The sequence below is a fragment of the Muscardinus avellanarius genome (assembly GCF_963383645.1).
Source record: "Muscardinus avellanarius genome assembly, chromosome: 6".
NCBI lineage: Eukaryota > Metazoa > Chordata > Mammalia > Rodentia > Gliridae > Muscardinus > Muscardinus avellanarius.
In genome coordinates, this window is record NC_137791.1 from 13048242 (window position 1) to 13072459 (window position 24218).

Below are 24218 nucleotides of genomic sequence, written 5' to 3' on the forward strand. Positions count from 1 at the left end.
CACACACACACACACACACACACACACACACACCATCACTGCAGTGACTGGACCAGCAGCCCCTAACTCTCCCCTCACAAAAACACACGGGGAAGTTCAGAAACATTTATCCGTGTTCATTCAAGGGCCCTTATTACTCAACAAAAGATACTGTACCCAAAATTCCCTGTGTGCACGGAAAGCTGGGACAATGAGAGGAGCAGTTAAAATGATTTTTAAAAATTTCAAAGCCAGACAGGGTGGCAGACGCCTATAATCCCAGGACTTGGGAGACTGAGACAGGAGGATTGCAGGTTTGTGGCCAGCCTCTGAAACTTAGTGATAGTGAGGCCCCTGCAATGTAAAATAAAAAATAGCCAGGCTTGGTGGCGCACGCTTGTAATCCCCACGCTTGGGAGGCTAAGACAGAGGATCTTACAGGTTCAAAGCCAGCCTCAGCTACTTAGTGAGCCTCTCAGCAACTTAGTAAGACCCTGTTTCTAAATAAAATATAAAAAAATAGGTCTGGGAGTATAGCCCGGAGATAGAAAGCCCTGGGTTCCACCCCCAGTACCACCAAAAAAAAAAAAAAAAAAGAATAAATAAATAATAAAATAAAATAAATAAAAAATAAAATAAAAATGAAATGCCAGTCATGGTGGCCCACGCTTGCAACTCCAGCATTTGAGGGGGTTGAGACCAGAGGATCCTGGTTTTTGGACAGTCTCAGCTACTCAGTGAGGCCCTTTGCAACTCAGTGAGGCCCTGTTTCAAAATAAAGAGTAAAAAATAGGGCTGGGGGTATTGCTCAGAGGTAGAATGCCCCTGGGTTCCATCCCCAATACCGAAAAAAAAAAAAAAAAAAAAAGAAATTTAGGAACTAAGATGGCGTGACCATTTTGACACACACAGCAGTCATCATTCATTCATTCATTCATTCACTAACTAGCCATCATTTACGGCATGCCTTCTAAGGAGCAAGCATTCTGTGAAGGTCTGGAGGGCACGATGAACAAAGCAAACCAACTGAACAGGAGACCGGGCAGTGCCACCTGTGCGGTCGGCCGGGTCAAGCGTGCGCCTGGACCTCGGGTGGGACCAGTGGGCCCCATGTGCTGAGGAGGCAAAGGCCTGAGGTGGCCGTCCCGCCCCGCCTTGTAAGGTCTTGTCTCTTATCTCGTGTTAGTGAACGACTGAGAGCGATCTATAATTATCAAATGAAAAGTGCGGCCTAAAGGACCATGGCCTCCAATTCCTGCAATTACACTGTCTGTGGTCGCCCATTCCAGCTTTGTTGGCACTACCAATGACCAATGGGCTTACTAAATTCATGAAGAGAATAAAATGCCCTATAGCAGAGCCCTGGTGTAAATCATCAAAATTCCAAGTCAGTCAGGCCTGCCTGGATGAGTGAGATTCACCCGTCACTTAACCCCCACAATTAAAAAAAAAACAAAACACCTTGGTGAAGGATTGCGGATCCACGGACATAATGATGTAGCACACAACACAAAACAGTTTAATCTTTTATATCCGTTTTTTAGATTGCCAGGTAAAAGATGCCCACCTAAGTTTGAATTTCAGATAAACCACCAAGCCGGCCATGGTGATACATGCTTGTAATCTCAGGACTTGGAAGGCTGAGACAGGAGAATCGCAGGTTCGAGGCCAGCCTCAGCTTTCTAGTGAGGCCCTCCACAACTTAGTGAGACCCTGTTTCAAAATAAAGAATAAAAAATAGAGCTGGGGTTATAGCTCGGAAGTAGAATGCCCCCTAGGTTGGACCCCAGGGGCCACACACACATACACACAAAAAAGATAAACATCAAATAATTTTGTAGTATAGATTTTTTTTCCTTTTGCAGTACTGGGGATGGAACCCAGGGGCATTCTACCTCTGAGCTACACCTTCAGCCCTATTTTTTATTCTTTATTTTGAAACAGGGTCTCACTGAGTAGCAGAGCCTAAGTAGCTGAGGCTGGCCACGAACCATGATCGAACTGAGGCTGGCCACGAACCACGATCCTCCCGTCTCAGCCTCCCAAATCTGGGATTACAAGCGTGCGCCACCACACTTTGCTTTTTTTTTTTTTTTTTTTGGTGGTACTGGGGTTCCTGGAAGCCCTTCTCCCTCCGGGCTACACTCCCAGACCTATTTTATATTTTATTTGGAAACAGGGTCTCCTAAGCCAGCGCGCGCGGCTGGCTTCGAACCTGCGCGATCCTCCTGTCTCCGCCTCCCAAGCGCGGGGATGACAGGCGTGCGCCACCACGCCCGGCTTGTTTGTTTTTTCAAGACAAAGTTTTGCAATGTTGCCCAGGTTGGTCTCGAATTCCTGGGCTCAAGACATCCTTCCCTGGCATCCCAGTCGGCTCCGATTCCAAGTATGTGCCGCCGTTCCCAGCCCGAATATTGAATGGTACCTATGTATATTTGTTTATCTGAAATTCCAATTTAACCGAGTGTCCTGAATTTTTATTTGCTAACCTAGGCGGCCCTATTGACTGTGGCGTCTCAGCAGCATTCAAAATGTTTCTGTGCCTATGTGGATGCAATTATCCCTGACGGAGTAGTCTACTAATATTTCTCAGGTTTAAGATCAAATCTACAGCCAGGCGTGGTGGCGCACGCTCGTCATCCCGGCATTCGGGAGGCTGAGACGGGAGGGTCGCGGTTCGCGGACAGCCTCAGCTACTCAGTGAGGCCCTCTGCAACTCAGTGAGACCCGGTTTCAAAATAAAGAATAAGAAATAGGGCAGGGGGTGTAGCTCGGAGGTTAAATGCCCCTGGGTTCCATTTCCAGACCCGCAAAAAAAAAAAAAAGAAAAAGAAAAAAATCAAATTTACAATGCAGAGGTCTTACAAATCCTCTAAAACGTAACATGGTTTTGCACAGTTCTCCCCAACCATATTGTGGGGCTCTCCTCCTTGAGAAGGGGCCCATCAGGCGCTGAAGATTAGATCTCACTGCTTGATTTTTTTTAGCATCTGCCTGAGAACACAGCGTAAGCTCCTTGGTGACTTTTATGGTAACTTGAGTAGAATCTAATGATGAATAGGGCCTGTCACACCCTTGATCTGGGTTCTCCAAGGAGATAAAAATATTAAGTGTTTGAAACCCTCTGTCAGTGAGAAAATGAAAGAAAAGCTCCTTGGACCAGCATTCACAGCCAGGATACCTTTCTTTTTACTTTTTCTTTCAGAGAAGGCTGGCAAATTGTGGCCTGCTGCTTGTTTTTTTTTTTTTTTACAAATAAAGTTTTATTAGAACACGGCCATGGACACCCCTTCTATAACTTTTCTGGCTTCTTTCATGCTATGCTGGAAGAGTTGAAGGGTTGCCACAGAAGCTGTACAGGGCGCAGGAAGCCCAGTTGTCTGTTACACCGGACACAAAACATTTGATGCCTCCCGCTCAGGTGTCTTACATCTGTTAACTCACTAAATATCTAAGCTTCCATGCTATGTTTTTACTTTCTTTCTTCCTTAAAACATATGTGAACTAACATTTATTTATTTATTCTTGGTGGTGCTGGGGATCAAGCCCAGGGATATTCTCCCTCTGAGCTACATCCCCAGCCCTATTTTATTTTTATACTGAACCAGAGTCTGGCTAGGTTGATGCGAGTCTCACCACTTACGGAGCCTGTCCTCAAACCTGCAATCCTCCTGTCTCAGCCTCCCAAATCATAGGGATTACAAACATGCGCTACCACGCCTGGTGGTGAGCTTTGTGTGTGTGTGTTTGTGTGTGGTGCTGGTGATTGAATCCAGGTTCGTTCTACCTCTTAGTTAAATCCCCAGCCCTATTTTATATTTCTTTTGAAACAGGTTCTCACAAGGTGGCTGAGAGTCCTGCTACTTGCTGAGGTTGTCCTTGACCAGGAGGACCGCCTGGTCAAGGACAACCTCAGCATCCCAAGTACTAGTACCACAGGCATGCGCCGCCACACTGGGCTGCGAGTTTACTTTATTTTTTGGTACTAAGGATTAAACCCAGGGGCATTCTATCTCTGAGTTACACCCGCAGTTAAATGTTATTCTTTTATTTATTTTTTGGGAGGAGTACTGGATATTGAACCCAGAGACAGTCTACCTCCAAGCTATTACCCCAGTCCGACTTTATTTCTTATTTGGGAACAGGGTCTTATTAGGTTCCTGGGAACCAGGCTGGCTTTGAACCTGTGATCTTCCCATCTCAGCCTCCTAAGTACTAGGATTGCAAGCATGTGCCACCATGCCTGGTTTATTCTTTTAATTTCAACAGGGTCTTACTAAGTGGCTGAGGACCTCACTAAGTAGTTAAGGCTGGTCTTGAAACTGTGATCCTCCTGCCTCTGCCTCCCAAGTACTGGGATTACAAGCCTGTGCCACCATGCCAGGAATGCCTAAACTCTGTGTGTGTGTGTGTGTGTGTGTGTGTGTGTGTGTGTGTGTGTGTTTGTGTGGTGCTGGGGATGGAACCCAGGGGCATTCTACCTCCGAGCTACAGCCCCAGCCTAATGTTTTATTCTTTATTTTGAAACAAGGTCTCACTAAGTTATAGGGGCTTCACTAAGGAGCTGAGGCTGGCTTCGAACCTGGATCCTCCTGTCTCAGCCCACCAAGTACATGTGTTACAATCGTGTGTCATCACACCCGACTTTCTTAAATTCTTAACTTGTTATTTTCTTCAAGTCTCTTTCAACATCTTGGCAGAGTCTTTTGTATGTTAAGGAATTGCAAACATGGTATTTCAATTGTTTGATTTTTCTGGCATCACAATCCGAATTAAACAACTGGAAAATTTAGAGGAAATTAAAATATCAATTTTAATTAAATTTCTTGCTCTGCACATACACAGAACATTTTTTCTACCTCTTTTATCAAAGCTCAAGTTTCCAGGAATAAATTAAATTAGAAAATCTAACTTACAAAAAGAATAAAGGAGAAATCTTACAGAAGTTTACCTAGACAGACATGCATTTGATTTAAAAATCACCTTAGAGGTGGGTGTGGAGGCACAGGTCTATCATCTCAGTAATGGGAGGCCGAGAAGGGAGGATTGCAAATTCAAGGACAGTCTTTAGTAATGAGCCGCTCAGCAACCCAGCAACACCATGTTTCAAAACAAAAAACAAAATCTAAAAATGTGGGGGTGGTGATGGCGGGGTAGCTCAGAGGTAACATGTCCCTTAGTTCAATCTCTCATATCCCTGCCCGCACAGACAAAAAGAAAAGAAAAGAAAAGAAATTAACCTTTAGTGTCTTAATACACTAAATTATTGGAGAACTTAACAATGTTGGCTTTCTTCATGGTTTGGGGATCTGAAAGATTCTGTACTTTCAACCCCATGGGGCCAAGATTCTGCCCCCTTTCCTCAGTGCGTCCCTGTCGTCTTTTTGTCAGCTCTAGTAATTTAAGGACCAAGAGGAAAATTTAAAAATGAGTCTTCGCCAGGCGCGGTGGCGCACGCTTGTAATCCCAGTACTTGGGAGGCTGAGGCAGGAGGATCGCAGGTTTGCGGCTAGCCTCAGCTATTTAGTAAAGCCCGCTGCAACTTAGTGAGACCTTTTTTCAAAATAAAGAATAAAAAATTAGGGCTGGGGGTGTAGCTTGGAGACACAATGCCCCTGAGTTCCACCTACAGTACCGCAAAAAATATATATATTAATATGGTGGTGCATACTTGTAATCTCAGTACTTGGGAGGCTGAAACAGGAGGATTGCAGGTTCACGGGCAGCCTCAGCTACTTAGGCCCTCTGTAACTTAGTGAGACCCTGTTTCAAAAAAAAAAAAAAAAATACAGGCTAGGAGTATAGTTTGGAGGTAGAATGCCCCGGGTTCCACCCTCAGCAACCCCCACCAAAAAAAAAAAAAAAAGCCATTAATGACCTGCTTTCTTTCTCTGCTCCTCTCCCTGCAAGGCAGCCATCAGTAAGGCAGGAGGCAGCCCTCCCCAGACACTGATGTGCCAGCACCTTGACCTTGAAATTCCCAGCTCTCAAAACTGTGAGAAAATGAACGTTTGTTTAAAACACGCAGATGGAGCTTGTTACAGCAGCCCAAGCCAACTAAGACACTGTGATGCATGATGTGTTTATATTTTGGGTTTCAACCACGGTTCCTGACTCAGGAGTCCTTCTCCAAGGCAAGCCAGAGAAACTGAAACGGCCTTTTGGCCAAGGAGGTCATAGAAACGCTCCTCTTCCCTGCCTTTCAGGCTCCGAGATGGCTGAAATGGAACTCTCTGATCTACCCTTGCTTGAAAGTAGGTGGTCGTTAAGACCCTCCTCGTTGCAGAGGGTCTCAGAGGCGGAGAAGGCCCTGAACACACAGTCTGCGCTAGTGTCCCCTGCCTGCGCGTCAGCAGCCTACATAGTGTGGAGACCCAGAAGGGCAGGAGCTTCCCCGGAGCTGAGCTCGGAGGGTGGCACCTCCCGAGGGGCCCTGCTCCCAGCCCTCACCGGGCTTCTCCGTCTGTATCCTTTGCAATACCCGGTAAAATAAACCATAAATTTATTATAGCCGGGCGTGGTGGCGCACGCTTGTAATCCCAGTACTTGGGAGGCCGAGACAGGAGGATCGCAGCTTTGCAGCCAGCCTCAGCTACTTAGTGAGGCCCTCTGCAACTTAGCGAGACCCTGTTTCAAAATAAAGAATAAAAAATAGGGCTGGGGGTGGAACTCGGAGGTAGAATGTCCCTGGGTTCAATCCCTGGTGCCGCAAAAAAAAAAAAAAAAAGTTTGTTATAGATATAAGTATGTGTCTCCTGGAGTTTTATACACTGCCCAAGCAAACTAATTGAGCCCAAAAAGGAGGTCGTAGGAAGCCCAATTTATAGCTGGTTTATCTGATATAAAATTTGCAGCACGTGTGTGTGCTGGGGAGATCCAGGGGACAGAGACCTCAGCCTGTGGGGTTGGTCGTCTCTGGGTCGACTGTAGATAGTGACAGAACCAACTAGGATTGGAGGATGCTGGTTTCTACTGCGGCCTTGCTTGCTTGCAGATAGAGAGTAATCCCTTTTGAGGTCACAGAAAGCCAGCTGTGAAGACGGGTCACTGTGGTGTGTATGTAAAAGACAGGAGGTAAGACACTCTGCTCTTCCTCACAAAAAAATTCTTCCAGCCATTGTTATCAACCAATAGTAACAACAATCATGATACATCTTCTTTCCCCCTAAGCAGCTATGAGGTGCCCTACACTTTATAGGGTCTTTAAAAGTCTTTTTCATTATCAAATGTAAGCATCTTTACCCCCATTTTACAAATCAGAAACCAGTCGAGCATGGCAGTGCATGCGTGTAATCCCAGCGCTTGGGAGGCAGAGAGACAGGAGAATCACAGGTTTGAGGCCAGCCTCAGCAACTCAGCAAAAGCCTCAGCAACTTGGCAGGATCCTGATTCAAAAGAAAAAGTAGCCGGGCGTGGTGACGCAGACCCTGTTTCCAAATAAAATATAAAATCGGTCTGGGAGTATAGCCCAGAGGTAGAAAGCCCCTGGGTTCCACCCACAGTACCACCAAAAAAAAAAAAAAAAAAAAAAAGGAGCTGGGTATGGTGGCGCACGCTTGTAATGTAATCCCAACACTTGGGAGGCTGAGACAGGAGGATGGCGCAGGTTCAAAGCCAGCCTCAGCTACTTAGTGAGACCCTGTTTCCAAATAAAATATAAAATAGGTTTGGGAGTATAGCCCACGGGTATAAAGTCCCTGGGTTCCATCCCCCGTCACACACACACACACACACACACACACACACACACACGCACGCCACGTAGAGCTGGGTGTGGTGGTGCATGCCTGTAATCCCAGGACTTGGGAGTCTGAGACAAGGACCGCAGGTTCACAAACAGCTTCAGCAAGTAGTGAGATTCTCACCAAACTAGCAAGATCTTGTTTCCACATAAGAAAGAAAATTGGGGGTACAGCTCGAAGACAGAATGTCTCTGGGCTCAATCCTCAGTACAACAAATAAAAACATAAAATAGGGCTAGGATAATTAATCACAGGTAGGATGCCCTGAGTTCAGTCCCTAGTACCAATAAATAAATAAAGATAAATTTTAAAAAGAGCTGGAGGGCCGGGCGTGGTGGCGCACACTTGTAATCCCCGCACTTGTGAGGCGGAGACAGGAGGATCGCGCAGGTTCGAAGCCAGCCGCGCTGGCGTAAGAGACCCTGTTTCAAAAATATAAAATAGGTCTGGGAGTGTAGCCCGGAGGAAGAAGGGCTTCCAGGAACCCCAGTACCACCAAAAAAAAAAAAAAAAAAAGAGCTGGAGGTACGGCTCAGAGGTGGGTTCAGTCCTCAGTACCAAAACAAAACAAAACAAAAACAAAAACTTACCAAAAGTCAAAATAAAAACCCCATACCAAACAAAGAAAACAAAAATGTTAGAAGCCAGAAGTTTGGGGAGGCCAACAGGTAGAACAGGACTCTTCTGAATGGTTTTTCAGGAAAACCTTCCATCAACCCACCCAGCTCCCACCAAGCGGTTCCCGTTCCTGCAGGAGAGGAACTGGGTCCACCCCAGGGATCGTTTGAACTTTTCACAATTGCAGCTAACGAGTGACCTCCAGCAAAATTATAGCTGGAGAAAAGGCAGCTATTTTCCTCTTTCTAGTTGGAAGAGAGTAGCGGATGTAGTGAAAATGGGCTCCAAAATTAAGTTCACCTTGGCTCGAATCTCAGCTCCAGCTTTTTTCTTTCTTTTTTTTTCTTTTTTCTGTGGGTCTGGGGATGGAACCTAGGGGCATTCTACTTCCGAACTACACCCTCTGCTTATTTTTTCTTCTTTATTGTGAAACAGGGTCTCACTGAGTTGCAGAGGGCCTATCTAAGTAGTAGCCGAGGCTGTCCGCGAACAGCGATCCTCCAGTTTCAGCCTCCCAAATGCTGGGATTACAAGCGTGCGCCACCACGCCCGGCTCAGCTCCAGCTCTTTCTAACCAGGTGGCCTCTGGCGTGTTAGTCAGCCTTGGTTTCTGCAGGAGTAAAATTAGTTTACGAAATGTACTTTGTGGATTCTATGGGGAAGGTGTTGCACCGTTAGATGGATGGCGATATTCCACGTTACCGACTTTTGGTCTGATCCTTTTCTTTGTGCAGCTTACAAAATCTTTTGCCTCAATTAGAACTGTTCTTTAGCATACAAAGGAACATATTTGCTGAGCCTGGTTCCAACGAGAGCCAGAGGGCTGTCGGGAACAAAGAAGGAATTTTGCCCTGCGTGGGACGAGGATACATGGCTTCAGACGTTCATTCCAGCTTTCTCTAGAATATGACCAAGTGCTTTCCAAAAGCCCAGCACAAGAAATCCTGCCTAGACTCATCACCTGGACAGTGTCAGCCGTCCTCTGCCTCATGAGACGGTGCTCTGGTCAGGTTATTTGGGCCAGCGATACACTCTAAAGAGTCCTTTCAGCTGGACACATTGGTGTAATAAATTAAATGTGTGTGTGTGTGGCTCAAACTCATGAGCATTCAGCCTCTGAGCTACACTCCTATCCCTTTTGAAACTTGTTTGAATCAGTCTTGCTACGTTGCTGAAGCTGTCCTCCAATCGGAGATCCTCCTGTGTCAGCCTCCCAAGTACTGGAATTACAGGTGTTCATCACCATGCCTGCTGTATTAATAAATGCTCTGAAATCTAATCGGCATATCAAGGGTCTCACTAAGTTGCTGAGAGCCTCACTAAGTAGCTGAGGCTGACTTTGAACCTGTGCGGTCCTCCTGTCTCAGCCTCCTAAGCGCTGGATTACAAGCGTGCGCCACCACGCCTGGCCAAAGTGGAGATTATGAAGTCCCAACTACTTGATCTTAGAAAAAAAAACAGGGGGATCACTGGGGCAAGGCCAGCCTCAGCAACTCAGTGAGACCCTGTCTCAAAATTAAAAATTAAAAAAGGGCAGGGGGTATAGCTCAGCTACAAGTTTTGAACCCAAATGCCAAGGATGGATCTCATGTTAGCACCAAGAGACTGACCCTTGAGCCTCACAGGTGGCAGAGTGGGGCCTGAGACTTCCGAAAGCCTCCCTTCCTCTGTGAGGCCAGTCACGAGGGGCCCCAGGCAGCTTCGTTCACAGACCCCTAGTGCCCTACAAGTGCAGTGCTATGTGTGTGTGTGTGTGTGTGTGTGTGTGTGTGTGTGTACGCACACACACGTGCGCGCATGTTGACGAGAAAAAACTGAAGTCAACATTAGGTCAAAGCACCAGCCCAATAAGCATTTAGAGGCTAGAAATAAACTCACTAATTTCCTTTGTCCTGTCACTAATGATTATTAATTTAGTAGTAGGAGAAGGGCAAGTGCTATCAAGCAGAGAAAACATTGAGGGACACAGATTCTGCCCGTAAGGAAACTTCTGTTCTTGAGCGCACACCAGAAACAAGGAACCCACATAAATATTTATTGCTGAGTGACTAAAAGAGTAATTATAGCACAAGGTAAGAAGCGACACCTTCCAACAAGAGAGCTATAAGTAAGCTGCCAGGGGATGGGGCAGGAGGCCCGCCCTCTGGACAGGTTATAGGGAGCACAGGAGGGGAAGTGACTGGTACCTGCATCCAGCCAGGGAAACGGGATGCCACTCACAGCAGGAGCAAAGCAAAGTCAGTACCTGACCAACCTAACATTTACAGTTCATAAGCAAAGGTCTGCTAAAAAAGGAAACGTGGGATGAAGGGTTGGGGCGATGAGAAAGAAAAGGTTGGGACCAATTAAAAGAAGACATTTATTTATTTAATTTTTTTAAAATTTTTAGTGGTACTGGGGTTCTTGGAAACCCTTCTACCCCCGGGCTACACTCCCAGACCTATTTTATATTTTTTATTTGGAAACAGGGTCTCTTAAGCCAGAGAGGCTGGCTTCGAACCTGCGTGATCCTCCTGTCTCCGGCTTCCAAGTACAGGGATTACAAGCGTGCGCCACCATGCCCAGCAAGAAGACATTTATTTATCTATTTATTTATGTATTTATTCATTTATTTTTGTGGTGCTGAGAGTTGAACCAGGGGCATTCTACCTCTGAGCTACAATCCCAAGCCCATTTGTTTTTTTTGCAGTACTGGGGATTGAACACAGGGGGCATTCTATCTCCTAGCTAAACCCCCAGCCCTATTTTTTATTTTGAAACATGGTCTCACTGAGTTGCAAAGGGCCTCACTAAGTAGCTGAGGCTGTCTATGAACTGCGATCTTCCTGTCTCAGCCTCCTATGTACTGGGATTACAAGTGTGCACCACCACGCCTGGCTCCTATTCTATTATTATTATTTTTTATGTTGAAACAGGGTCTTACTAAGTTGCTGAGGGCCTCACTAAGTTGCTGAGGCTGGGCTTGAACCCATGATCCTCCTATCTCACCCTTCCAATATTGGGATTACAGGTAATATAAACCCAGAATTGCGTTTAGCCTTTGTATAAATTGTACAAAGGCCAGCTGTGATGGCGCACACTTGTAATCCCAGCATTTGGGAGGCTGACACAGGAGGATCACAGTTTGCAGACAGCCTCCGGTACTTAGGCCCTCCGCAACTCAGTGAGACCCTGTTTCAAAAAAAAGAATAAAGCTGGGCGTGGTGGCGCACACTTATAATCCCAGCGCTTGGGAGGCTGAGACATGAGGATTGCAAAGGTTTGAAGCCAGCCTCAGCTACTTAGTGAGGCTCTCCGCAACTTAGTGAGACGAGACCCTGTTTCCAAATAAAATATGAAAATAGGTCTGGGAGTATAGCCTGGATGTAAAAAGCCTCTGGGTTCCACCCCCAGTACCACCAAAAAAAAAAAAGGAATAAAACTAGGGCATGGAGTATATCACAGAGGTAAAATGTCTTTGGGTTCATTCTCCAGTACTGAAAAAAAAAAAAAGGTGTAGCTGGGAGGTAGAATGTCCCTGGATTACATCTTCAGTGCCACAAAATAAATAAATAAATAAATAAATAAATAAATAAATAAATAATAAACAGCACAAAATTTCCTCTTGAATTCTTTCATCTATATTATTTCCTCATAGAAAATAGGCTGGCACCCCCACAGAGACCAGAACCAAACCGCGAGCGAGCGTTACCTGCCATCAAAGAAGAAGAACTTCCCGCGGCCGTTCTTTTCTCCGTGAACAAAGTTGCCCTCGAATCTGTCGGAGGAGGAGTAGGTGACGGTGCAGAGGCCGTGCGGCAGCCCGTCGTCGTCCAGGTCACCTGCGAGGAGCACAGGCCGGCCTCAGCCAGGCGTCCCCACCCACCCTGTCCGGGTGCTGTCCGCGCGCCCCCTCCAGGCTCCAGGCCCCCAAACGTGGCCACACTGCGAATCTCAACCTTCAGTAGGCCTGCACCTTACCTGGAGCTCAGAGCTTTTACCAACAACATCACCTGCAGCTCCCGTTACAATTTACCAGAGCCTCCTCACACAGGACTTTTTATTTTGATGTTTTGCGGTACTGGGGATTGAACTCAGGGGCATTCTACCTTCGAGCTACATCCCCTGCCCCATTTTTAAATTCTTTTTTATTTGAAACAGGGTCTCCCTAAGTTGCGGAGGGCCTCACTAAGTAGCTGAGGCTGTCCATGAACCTGTGTTCCTCCTGTTTCAGCCTCCCAAATGCTGGGACGACAAGTGTGCGCTACCATGCCCAGCTCATGGTACTTTTTATATTGGGAACAAATGTCCCCGTCTTTCATGCTTAACTGAAACTGGTTCAAAGTGCACTGTTACTGTGCGGTTGCCAGATACATGATCATTGCATTAAGTTATCAAATTAAGACAAATTATGTAAATTATTTTGCAACTATGCAATATGATTGATATGTCATATTGTATGACATGCATACAATATATGCATATGTCTATAATACATCTATAGTATGATATGCAGGGCTCCAGCCAGTAAGAGAATCCTAGGGTTAAATGTTACTATCGGCATCCAGCATGGTGGCTTAGTGTGACCCCAAGTCCTTGGGAGACTGAGACAGGAGGATCCGGGCTTGCAGCCAGCCTCAGCTACTTAGTGAGGCCCTCTGCAACTGAGTGAGACCTTGTTTCAAAAATAAAGAGCTGGGTGTGCTATCTAAAAGCTTGTAATCCCAGCATTTGGGAGGCTGAGACTGGAGGATCTCAGTTCAAGGAGCCTCAGCTACTTAGTGAGGGCCTGTGCAATTCAGTGAGACCCTTTTTCAAATTAAAGACAAAAAAGCAGGGCTAGGGGTGTAGCTTGAAGGTAGAATGCCCCTGGGTTCCATCCCCCTACTGCAATAAATAAATAAATAAATAAATAAATAAATAAATATTCGGGCTGGGGCCAGGCATGGTGGTGCACACTTGTAATCCCAGCATTTGGGAGGCTGAGACCGGAGGATTGTGGTCCAAGGACAGCCTCAGCTACTTAGTGAGGCCCTTTGCAACTCAGTGAGACCTTGTTTCAAAATAAAGAATAAAAAATAGGGCTGCAGGGGTAGCTTGGAGGTAGAAGGCCCCTGGGTTCAATACCTAGTACCTAAAAATATAAACAAACAAATAAATGTTACAATCAGACAATGAAGGACAGAGCCACATCTCCAAAACTGCCCTCATATTGAAACATCCCAGACAGAGAGTCCTTCTAAGCTTAACATTAAACTTAACCTTTCCGCTTTACTTACAGTATCATTCAACTTTGAATGTTTAGCGATAACCTTATCACCTACCCCCTACTGTGTGCCAAGGAGTTTATTTAATTTTTGTGGTACTGGGGAACCCAAGGCCATGCAACTTTAGAGCTGGGATGGAACCCAGGATGGAACCCCAGAGTGGGATACATTTTATCTTTTATTTGGAAACAAGGTCTCTAAGTTGCAGAGGGCCTCACTAAGTAGCCAGGAACCTCATCCTCCTGTTTCAGCCTCCCAAGTACTGGGATTACAAGCATGCGCCACCGCCCGGCTCTATTTTTGGTTTTGAAACAGGGTCTTGCTAAAGTGCTGAGGGCCTCGCTAGGTTACTGTGTCCCACTGTGCTTGGCTGGGTTGGTATCGGCAGAGTTGGAAGAGTCTTCAATGCCATTTTAGTGGTGAACCGGACCTCAGCACCTGTCATTCCACCCAGCTCCCCCTGCTGGTTCTTCCTGGGTCACAGACTGGGTATTCTAATAGTGTGTTCACCGGCTGTGTTTAGGTTCTCAATTTTTTTTTTTTTTTGGTACTAGAATGCGTGTGGGTTCCATCCTTAGTACTGGAAAAACAAAAACAAAAAAGAAAACAAAGTAAAGAATTAAAAAATTGAGTTGGGGGTTTAGCTCAGAGGTGGACTGCCCTGGGTCCCATCCGTAGTACCGCGAAAATAAATAAATAAATAAAAATAAATAAGTATAAATAAAATTCTAAGAATATTATCCCTTGGAAGAGATTTGTAACTATTCTTATAAATAATTACAATGCTTTTTATTTGTATTATTGATTCCCCAAACATAAGATAACAGCAAAACAAAAAAGGAATGTCTTCCAGGTACATCTGACTCCATCATGGAGTCAACCTGAAGCGGGCGTGGTGGTGCACACCTGTAATCATAGCATTTGGGAGGCCGAGACAGGAGGATCACGGGTTCGCCGCCAGCCTCAGCTACTTAGTGAGACCGTTTCAAAATTAAGAATGAAAAACAGGGCTTAGTGTGGCTTGGAGGTAGGAATCCCCAGGTTCCATCCCCAGTGTTGAAACAAAACAAAACTAAAGAGGCACCCAGGAACACAGTAAAGTGCGGTGCTGAGAACATCGGGGTCACTACGGTTCCTCTCCTCCCAACACAACCTTTTCCCACAAAGGCCAGAAAATTAATCATCAGGAGGGAGTGAGGCCACAACTGCTCCTTTTCCTACAAAGTCCAATGGTACTCGGAGAAATTCAATGACTTGACCCCATAAAACAACGTGGACAGTTATTTTCTAAATATGATGATACTTCTCTCATTGAAATAGATTAAACTGACTCCCCCCTTTTATAAAAAGCCACTTAGTGTATATCTAAAAGCTCTCTTCTATGTGATGTTGATGAGATCAAATTAAATGGAGCTATTAAGGTTCCGATGGAGTTAGTGTTCCACTTTGAGTTTAGGTATAAATACCAGAATTATCAGGTTAGCCTGCTAGGAGAGTGTTTACTAATTTATTGAAAATGCTTTCCTCAACGAAAACAGTTTCTAAGTGGAGCATGGTGGTGTCTGCTTGTAATCCTAGTACTTGGGAGGCTGAGACAGGAGGATCACAGGTTTGAGGACAGTCTCAGCAAGTAGTGAGATTCTCATCAACCCGGTGGGATCCTGTTTCCAAATAAGAAAGATAATGGGTCTAGGGGTGTAGCTCAAAGGTAGAATGCCTCTGGGTTCAAATTCCAGTACTACAAAAAAGAAAAAAAAGAAAAAACAGTTTCCATATTTGAAACATTGAAGTTAATGTCGGGGGGGGGGGGCACTTGTAATACCAGTACTTGGGAAGCAGAGACAGGAGGATCGCGGGTTTAAAGCCAGCCTCGGCCACATAGTGAGGCTCTCAAAAACCTAGTGAGATCCTGTTTCCAAATAAGGAAAATAAAATCGGGCTGGGGGCATAGCTTGGAGGCAGAATGCCTCTATGTTCAATTTTCAGTACCCAAAAAAAAAAAAAAAAATTGTTAGAGCCAGGCACAGTGGCGCACACCTGTAATCTCAGTATTCAGGAAGCTGAGACAAGAAGATCGCAGGTTCGAAGCCAGCCTCAGCAACTTAGTGAGGCTCTCAGCAACTTAGCGAGACCCTGTTTCCAAATAAAATATAAAATAGGTCTGGGAGTATATAGCCTGGAGGTAGAAAGCCTCTGAGTTCCACCCCCAGTACCACCAAAAAAAAAAAAAAAAAAAAAAAAAAAAGATTTCCACCTTGGAGCCGGGCTTGTAATCCCAGCATTTGGAAGGTTGTGACAGGAGGATCGCGGTTCCAAGACAGACAGCCTCAGCTACTTAGTGAGGCCCTGTGCAACTCAGTGAGACCCTGTTTCAAAATAAATAATAAAAAATTAGGGCTGGGGGTATAGCTTGGAGGTAGAATGCCCCTGGGTTCCATCCCCAGTACCAGAAAAAAAAAAAAAAAATAGTATCACCCAGACCGAGGCCCATCGTAAGGAAAGGAGAAGAAGACTTTGTAGTGATGGTCTCAGAGAACTGTCAAGATTTTCAACAGCACAGCCTGGCTGTAAATTCCTTTCCTCTCCCTGTGTGTCCCACGGGTCCCCCCTGCTCGACCAAAGGCCATTTGTAGAGTGTGCAGAGTCAGCCAACAGCCTTCCAGGCCAGTTCTCACCACACAGAGGGCACGCAGCCGGCCCACGTAACGGGAGAAATTGGCCGGAATGGCGGCTCTGTGCTTCTGATGCCGCCGCAGCCAGTCCCGCGTGCACCTGTCTGCAGCACCATTTTAAATATTATAGGAGTTAGAGAAAGGAAAAAGTAACAACCCACCAGTCTATCTCGTACTTTGTTGGGAAGATCATTATCTGTTGACTGGCTGGAGACTGACATTTTCCCCTGAATTACTTCTGAGTGAGGTTCCCCCTAATCTGATAAGAGCCTGACAAGCAGTCTAGGCTGCAAAAGAAATTCCCTCCAGATCAGAAACCCAGCTTTCTCACAAGAGGTCTGAGAGTGGTGTGTGTGTCTCCCGCAGAACAGAAACCCTTACAAACACTATTGGTTTTGCAGACTAGAACATAGCCAAAAAAAAGTAATAATAAAAAGGCAAGCTTATTCTATTTAATGCAAAGAACATTCCTTCCTGGTGATGATGTATTTGCCCTGGCTGTTAAGAACATAATTTGATTTGTAAGGACAATTATTATTATTATTATTATTATTATTATTATTATTATTTTGTGGTACTGGGAATGGAACCCAGGGCCATTCTACCTCCATTAACCCCTGGTCCTATTTTTTATTCTTTATTTTGAAACAAGCGTCTGCAAAGGGCCTAAGTAGCTGAGGCTGTCTGTAAACCGGGATCCTCCTGTCTCAGCCTCCCAAATGCTGGGATTACAAGCGGGCACCGCCATACCCGGCCATAATTTGACTTTTAAGGATAATTCGTTGCAGGAGCTCAGCCATTAGTTGCAAATGTCATAATTCTACTGTGGGGCCCAGGCAGAAAGGCTGCGACCTATGCACTTAGCATAGGTTTGTCTTAGGGACACAGCCGCGGTGGTGCTGCTAGCGACAGGCAGGAGAGGCCGTGCCGTTCACAGAGATGTCATCATTTTGAGGCAGCTGGGGTGGGGGAACCCTGAGCCGCTTGCTTTCATTCTGGCTCCTTTTTCCGGAAATTCTGGTATTTCCCTTTTTGGGCGATTTCCCTGTGGGTCTCCACGTCCAGGCCTTCCTGTTTCTCTGCCCTCTTGTCTGCGCATCCAGATGCCTGCAAAGATCTGCGGTCGCAGCCCCTGGGCAGCCCGCTCACTACTGCACGTTCCCCTCCACAGTCAGCTCTGACCTGTCAGTCCCAGCTCTACGGGGTCCCCGCAGCCCCTGAGGTGCCCGCAGTCTCTGCCCGCAGCCTGGGGACCCGCCTCCTTCCCAGTTCTTACCCTCCGCCTTCCTAGCCAAAAGGTTATTCTCTGGATACGCCTGCATGGCTGCATGCCTCCGTCTCCTCACAACGCCCTGCTCCAGTCAACTCTAGGCCCCCTCTTTTGGGAAATCTGCTCCCCTTGGCTTCCCCCAGTGCAAGTAATGGTTGCTTCCTCCCAACCACTGCCTGCATCTCTGTAAAGACATCTGTATTTGAACTGTTATCAGGGGCCACCCTTGTGCATCTCTGGAAGGAGGGGAAAAAATAGATAACAGTAGCAGACACTTGTTTCCAAAAGCCCTGCAGAAAAACAATGGAAAATTAAACATCCCTGGACCCTAGAGCAATGAGCTTCAGAATGTTTGTTTGTTTGTTTATTTATTTATTCCCGGTACTAGGGATGGAACCCAGGGGTGTTCTACCTCCGAGCCACACCCCCAGCCCTATTTTTTTATTCTTTGTTAAAAGCCACCTTGGAGGTCCAATGCCCCTGGGTTCATTCCCAGACCCGCAAAACACCTTTACAACTTAGTGAGACCCTGTTTCAAATTTTAAAAGACTAAAAAAAAAACAGGGCTGGGGATGTAGCTCGGGTTCCATCCCCGGTACTGGGGGGGAAAAAGCCATTATGAGAGTGGGCATCTGGGCTCCAGCTAATCTAGAGGCTGAGGCAGGAGGATAGAGCTTTGAGCCTGGGGGCTCTGAGGCCAGCCTGGGCAACACAAAGAGACCCTCATCTCAAAATAAAGAAGAAAAAGCAAGCAAGCAAGCAAGCTGGGCATGGTGGTGCACGCTGTTACTTGGGAGGCTGTGACAGGTTTGAAGACAGCCTCATCAAGTAACAAGCTCTCATCAACCTAGTGAGACCCAGGTTTCAAAATAAGAAAAAATAAAAGAGCTCGAGGCATAGCTTGGAGGTAGAATGCCTCTGAGTTCAATTGCTAGTACCACTAAAAATAAGAAAATAAATAAATAACTGTGAAAGCCTCAGGGAGCACCCAGGTGCAGTTCTTAGGTCCTCTGAGGCCCAGGGCTTGCTGCTTTCCCACAGGAGCACCCTCCTTCCCTAGGGAAGGCGTCCCCGGAGTCCAGAAGTTCACTGGGAGGCCCTGACACAGATGATTCCTTGGGCATTTAAACTCAGGTGCTCAAGAGACTGATTTCTTCCCCAGTATATATTTCTAATGAGGAAAAAAAAAAATGTCTGTTGCAGAGGCTGAAAGCTAAATTCTCTTCTCAGATGTATTTCTTTTTTAAAGACACTCAACTCTATCAGAAACAACCGCTGAAGAGTTCCGCTGATAAGGAGTGATACTGAGATGACACTTAAAGTTGCTTCTTGCCTTGGTCAGCAAGGTTTTCAAATACTTGACTGACTCATCAAAAATAAAGAAATGTAGGCAGACATCGGGGACGGCAGAGGGGATTCTGGAAGCTCAGCCCGGCTCCCCTCCTTGGGAAGTGTCCTTGGATTAGTTCTTCTCTGTCTCTGTTCCCTCCTCTGCAAAATTAGGATCTTGGTGCCTGTCTCATAAGACTGAATGAATAATACCTGCACAACACAAGGCACAGAACCTGCATGTAATAAGAATCAAACAATTAGAGCAATGGTAATAATAGCTATGACAGAGAATTAGGAGGAGACAGCTGTGTTTACGCAGAGGCCGATCGGTGGTACTTCACGGCACCCTAGGATTCAGACTAGTTTCACTTTGGGAAAAGATCAGGAGCGATTTATACCCCACGCTGGTGTTAGATATTAAGCCAAGACCCGAGGAAGCACTAAACCGGCCCACATGACTGAGAAAGGCCCAAGTGTTTTTGTTGTGACTGCTTTACAGTACCAGGGATTGAATCCAGGGATATTCTACTTCCAAGCCACACCACCCCAGACCTATTTTATTCTTTTTTTTTTTTGCGGGTCTGGGGATGGAACCCAGGGGCATTTGACCTCCAAGTTACATCCCCTGCCCCCCCCCCCCTTTAAATTCTTTATTTTTGAAACAGGGTCTCACTAAGTTGCGGAGGGCCTAAGTAGCTGAGGCTGTCTGCAAACCGCGATCCTCCCGTCTCAGCCTCCCAAATGCTGGGATTACAAGCGTACACCATGATGCCCGGCTGTATTGTTTGTTTGTTTGTTTATTTATTTATTTATTTAGTGGTACTGGGGTTCCTGGAAGCCCTTCTACCTCCGAGCTACACTCCCAGACCTATTATTATTATTATTATTATTATTATTATTATTATTAATTATTTTAAACAGGGTCTCTTAAGCCAGCGCGGCTGGCTTCGAACCTACGCGGCTGGCTTTGAACCTGCGTGATCCTCCTGCCACTGCCTCCCAAGCGTGGGGATTACAAGCGTGCGCCACCACGCCCGGCTTTTATTCTTTATTTTAAAACAGGGTCTCACTACATTGTGGAGGGCTTCACTAAGTAGCTGAGGCTGGCCTCGAACTTGCAATCCTCCTGTCTAAGCCTCTCAAGTACTGGAATTACAAGCCCGCGCCACTACACCCTGCTTAGAAAGGCCATGTTCACCATACATTCACATAGGCTCTGTGCAAGTTTGAGCCTGAGACGCCTCTAAATATTTTTTAAGTACTTTTATTGGTACATTGTAGTTAAAGTTTTTTCTTTTTTTTTTTGTTTTTTTTTTTTCCTTGAGATAAGGCCTTGCCACATGTTGCCCAAGCTGGCCTAGAATTCCTAGACTCAAGAAATCCTCCTGCCTCAGCTTCCAGAGAAGCTGGGACAACAGGCATGCCCCATCGCACCTGACTTTTCAAATTTAAAAATTATTCTAGGGCTGGGGATGTAGCTCAGTGGTAGAGTGATTGCCTAACATGTTCCAGGCCCTGGATTCTGGATTCAGCTCCCGGCACTACAAAAATAAATAATAATAATAATAATAATAATAATAATAATAAATAATAATAATGTGAGCCAGGCATGGTGACACATGGTACTTAGGAGCCTGATATAGAAAGATCTCAGATTCAAGGACAACCTCAGCAAGTAGTGAGGTTCTCATCAATCTAGCAAGACTGTTTCAAAAAATAATAATAAATAAAATAAAATAGAGCTGGGGGTGTAGCTGGGAGGTAGAATGCCTCTTGGTTCAATCCCTAGTACCCCCCATATTATAATAAATAATAAAAGTTACTATAATTGTTTAGTGCGAGAAACAGCCATGTAGCTCTGTGTCCCCAGACATTCGTGGTTTAAGTTGTGCCAGCATAATTATTAATAGTGCTCTCTTGCTCTCAAGAGTGTGATTTAGGACAATACTGTATATTATCACCCTATATAACAACCTTTCCAGCTGGGGGTGGTGGCACAAGCCTGTAATCCTAGTACTTGGGAGTCTTAGACAAGAGGATCGCAGGTTCAAGGCTGGCCCCAACAGCAACCTTCCCTGCTTGCATAAGGAAACGTCTCAGTTTTAATTCAGTATACTATCTCAAGAAAACAACAAAACAAACAAACAAACAAACACATGATTACATTTTGAAAGTTCTTGTTCATATTTTGCCAAGGAGTCAGAGGACCAGGGACAACTGGACTTTATGTCAGTGAACATTTTCGCAGGGGAAGGTGGCTTAACCGGGGAGGCCTCCCTGTGATGGAGGGCTAATATTAAATTTTTACAAGTAGAGCTGGGAATGGTGGCACATACCTGTAATCCTAGTACTCGGGAGGCTGAGACAGGAGGATCACAGGTTCAAAACCAGCCTCAGCTACTTAGTGAGGCCCTTCGCAATGTAGTGAGACCCTGTTTCAAAATAGGGCTGGAGTGTCACCCAAAAGCAGAATGACCCTGGGTTCCATCCCCCGGTACCCCCCCCACAAGAAAATTTACAAGTAAAAATAAACTTTGAGGAATGAAAGCAAACCTTAATTTGAGAAGAGCTTTTTTTTTTTTTTCCCCCCCTCTCGTAACACAGTGGCACAAGAAGCCAATAACTTATATTCAAAGTTTTCCTGTGGACTGACTGACCAACCAACCATCTTTAGGTCTTGCCAGGTTCCAATATTTGGTTTGCTCATTAGCGAGAGGTGAGCTCTTTTTGTGAGTTCACAACATTGTGAAAATCTTCTCAAGTTAAAAAAACTTTTTAAAATGACTTTGAAACTAGATTAAAAATAAATTTTAATACTGACATTAGATTGGCTGCTTTTAGAAAACTGAGCAATATTACTCTACTCAATCGCACCCCAAGCCTTCAGGAACACCGCAGTTATGTTTATGAAAACCTAAAAAATTGACTTCCCCTAACGCGGCACTAACAGGACCTGCATTGGTAAAGCGCCGCCGCTTCCTCGTTTGTGAGAACTCGATTACAAATGGGATGGACACCAGATCCCACCAAACAGCTAAAAAATTATTTCCTGAGACGCTCGGCTGAAAATATTCTGGAATAACACCACACCGCACATTGCAAAACATCTCGACGCCCCGCCCGGGGCGGAGGAATCAAATAAATACGCTAAAGAGTATTTTCCAGGACTCGCTATTACAAAACCCCAACAGCTCAGGATACAAACAACGAGATTGTATAACGTGCTCACAGCATTTTTTTTTAAACTACCCCCCTCCTAAAAAAAAAAAAAAAAAAAAAGGTGGAGAAACTGCAAAAACAAGACGAGCCGGGGGAGGGGCTTCTCCTCGGCCGGCGCGAAGGGGCGGAGAAACCCGACACCGCGGCGGTGATCTCACCCGCAGCCGGCCGCTCGGAATCCGCAAGGTTGAGTGTCACCGGCACCGGGCCGCGCGGCCGGCGGAGGGGGAAGGGCCGCCGCGGGCGCCGCGCGTTCGAGCCCCGGGTCGCCGGGCAGCCGCGGTCCTCCGTGGCCCGGTCCGCGATCTTTGGGGCAGCTGGGCCGCGGCCGCCACGTGCCCGGGGGCGCCGCGCTGGGGGCACCGGCCCGGCCGCGGTGGCCCGGGACGCCCAAGGGGAGACCGGGCGGCCGGGGAGGGCCGCGGGGTGGCTGGGGACCGCGGCGCCTCCATCCCTCCGGGGGCGCGCCGCCCCCTCCCCGCCGCGGCGGCCAGCCCGGGGTGCGGGCGGGCGGAGGAGGATGCAGGCCCTGGCCGGGGATGCGGCGCCCGCTCCGGCCCCGGGTCCCCGCCGCGCCCCGGCCCCGCGGACGCGCGTACCTTCCACCGCCTCCTCCACCATCTCGTCGTCGCTGTCCATGGCGGCCGGGGACCCTGCCCAGCGCGGGCTGCCTCCCGTCCCTCCGGCGGCCGCGCGAGCGCTGGGCTGAGCCCGGCGAGTTTGCGGGAGGCGGCGGCGGCGGAGGCGGAGGAAGAGGAGGAGCGGGGCCGGCCGGCGCGCCCCTCCTCCGCCCGCGCCGGGGCTCCCCGCGCCGCAACTTTCTCCCGCGACCCCCCCGGTGCGGGGAGCAGCTGATCCGCTGACATCACCGGCGCCCCGGCTCCCTCGGCGCCGATCGGCAGCCCCCGCCCCTGCCCAGGAGCGAGGTCCCCTAAAATCCCCGAAACCCGGGTGCGGGGCCCGGGGGTCTCCAGCGCCTCCCCTCCACGCGTGCGCGACCCCCTCCCACCTCCAGACCCCTCCCAGGCCCCGGGTCCGCGCCCACCTCCCCGGCTGCTCCCCGAGCCCGACCCCCGGGGGTGGCGTCCAGCCCGGATCCCGCCGGGCATGGGGGGCTCCCATCCCCTCCTTCGGACCGCCAGGACCACGGGTCATTCCGAAACTGCTGGAGTCCGAACCCGAGGAGCGGCTCCGGGCGCCGGGCAGGTGCCTCCCGGGGCGGTGGCCGCGGAAGAGGGGCCGGGGGCGCCGGGCGGCCTGGGGTCTGGCGCCCCCCCCCCTGCGCGCCTGCCGGCCGCCCCCAGCGGGCCCCCGTCCCGCCACGTGCCAACCACTGCCGGGGGCGGGCTCTGGGAGTGGGGAAAACCGCCGGGCACCGAGTCCCCGGCCCGGCCTCTTGTCGACCGTGTCCGGGCGGTGCTGCCCCTTACAGGTGGCGGAAAAGGGCGACCTCAAAGGGCGGGTTAAATGGATGCCAGTGTACGCGGCGCGCCTTCTGGGCTTCTGTCGGGAGCGGCCACCGCGCCGCCCGCCGAGGGGGGCAGAGAAAGTTGTTCTGCTTTTGTTTTCCTGCAGAATGGAGGAGGCTTTGGAGATTTCTTAAGTACTTCCGCCACTCCTGGTTTTTGGCTCTGAGCCTTTAAAAAGTCAGGTTTTTTTTTGCTTTTTTTTTTTTTTTGCTTGTTTTTAAGCAATACTTGCTAGCTTTTATTTTATTTTGATTATTTTTTGTGATAAAAAGACAGTGTTTGGGACAGGAGCCCCATAAACTGGCAGGAACTTCAGTTCTCTCTCTTTTTTTCCTCAGCGCTAAACCCCCCACCCCCTATTGCCTATTTTTTTTTTTTTTTCTGGTACTGGAGAATGAACCCAGGGGCACTCCACCTCCGAGCTACACCCTCAGCCCTATTTTTTATTCTTTATTTTGAAACAGAGTCTGAGTTGCAGAGGGCCTCACTAAGAAGCTGAGGCTGTCTGCAAACCGTGATCCTGTCTCAGCCTCCTGAATGCTGGGATTGCAAGCGCGTACCACCACGCCCAGCTTTCCTAATTTTTATTTTGAGACAGTGTCTCACTTGCCCATGCTGGCCTCAAACTCACCCCAGAGGGTCTGGATTAAGGACCCACCTCCGCCGCCCTG

The 24218-nt window shown here is 47.6% G+C and overlaps 1 protein-coding gene across 1 annotated transcript in view; it reads right to left on the reverse strand.

Annotated features, from left to right (window-relative positions):
* Positions 1–22777, reverse strand: part of SETD7 (SET domain containing 7, histone lysine methyltransferase) — a gene marked incomplete at its 3' end in the record, with an annotated part of 43659 nt that extends 20882 nt beyond the window's left edge. Inside the window, exons 1-2 of the mRNA XM_080697369.1 lie at positions 22678–22777; positions 12031–12160 (exon numbers count right to left, since the gene is read on the reverse strand). Of these exons, the coding sequence (XP_080553495.1) occupies positions 12031–12160; positions 22678–22717 (170 nt within the window). The 5' untranslated portion in view covers positions 22718–22777. The remainder of the gene's footprint in view (positions 1–12030; positions 12161–22677) is intronic.
* Positions 22778–24218: the final 1441 nt, after the last annotated feature.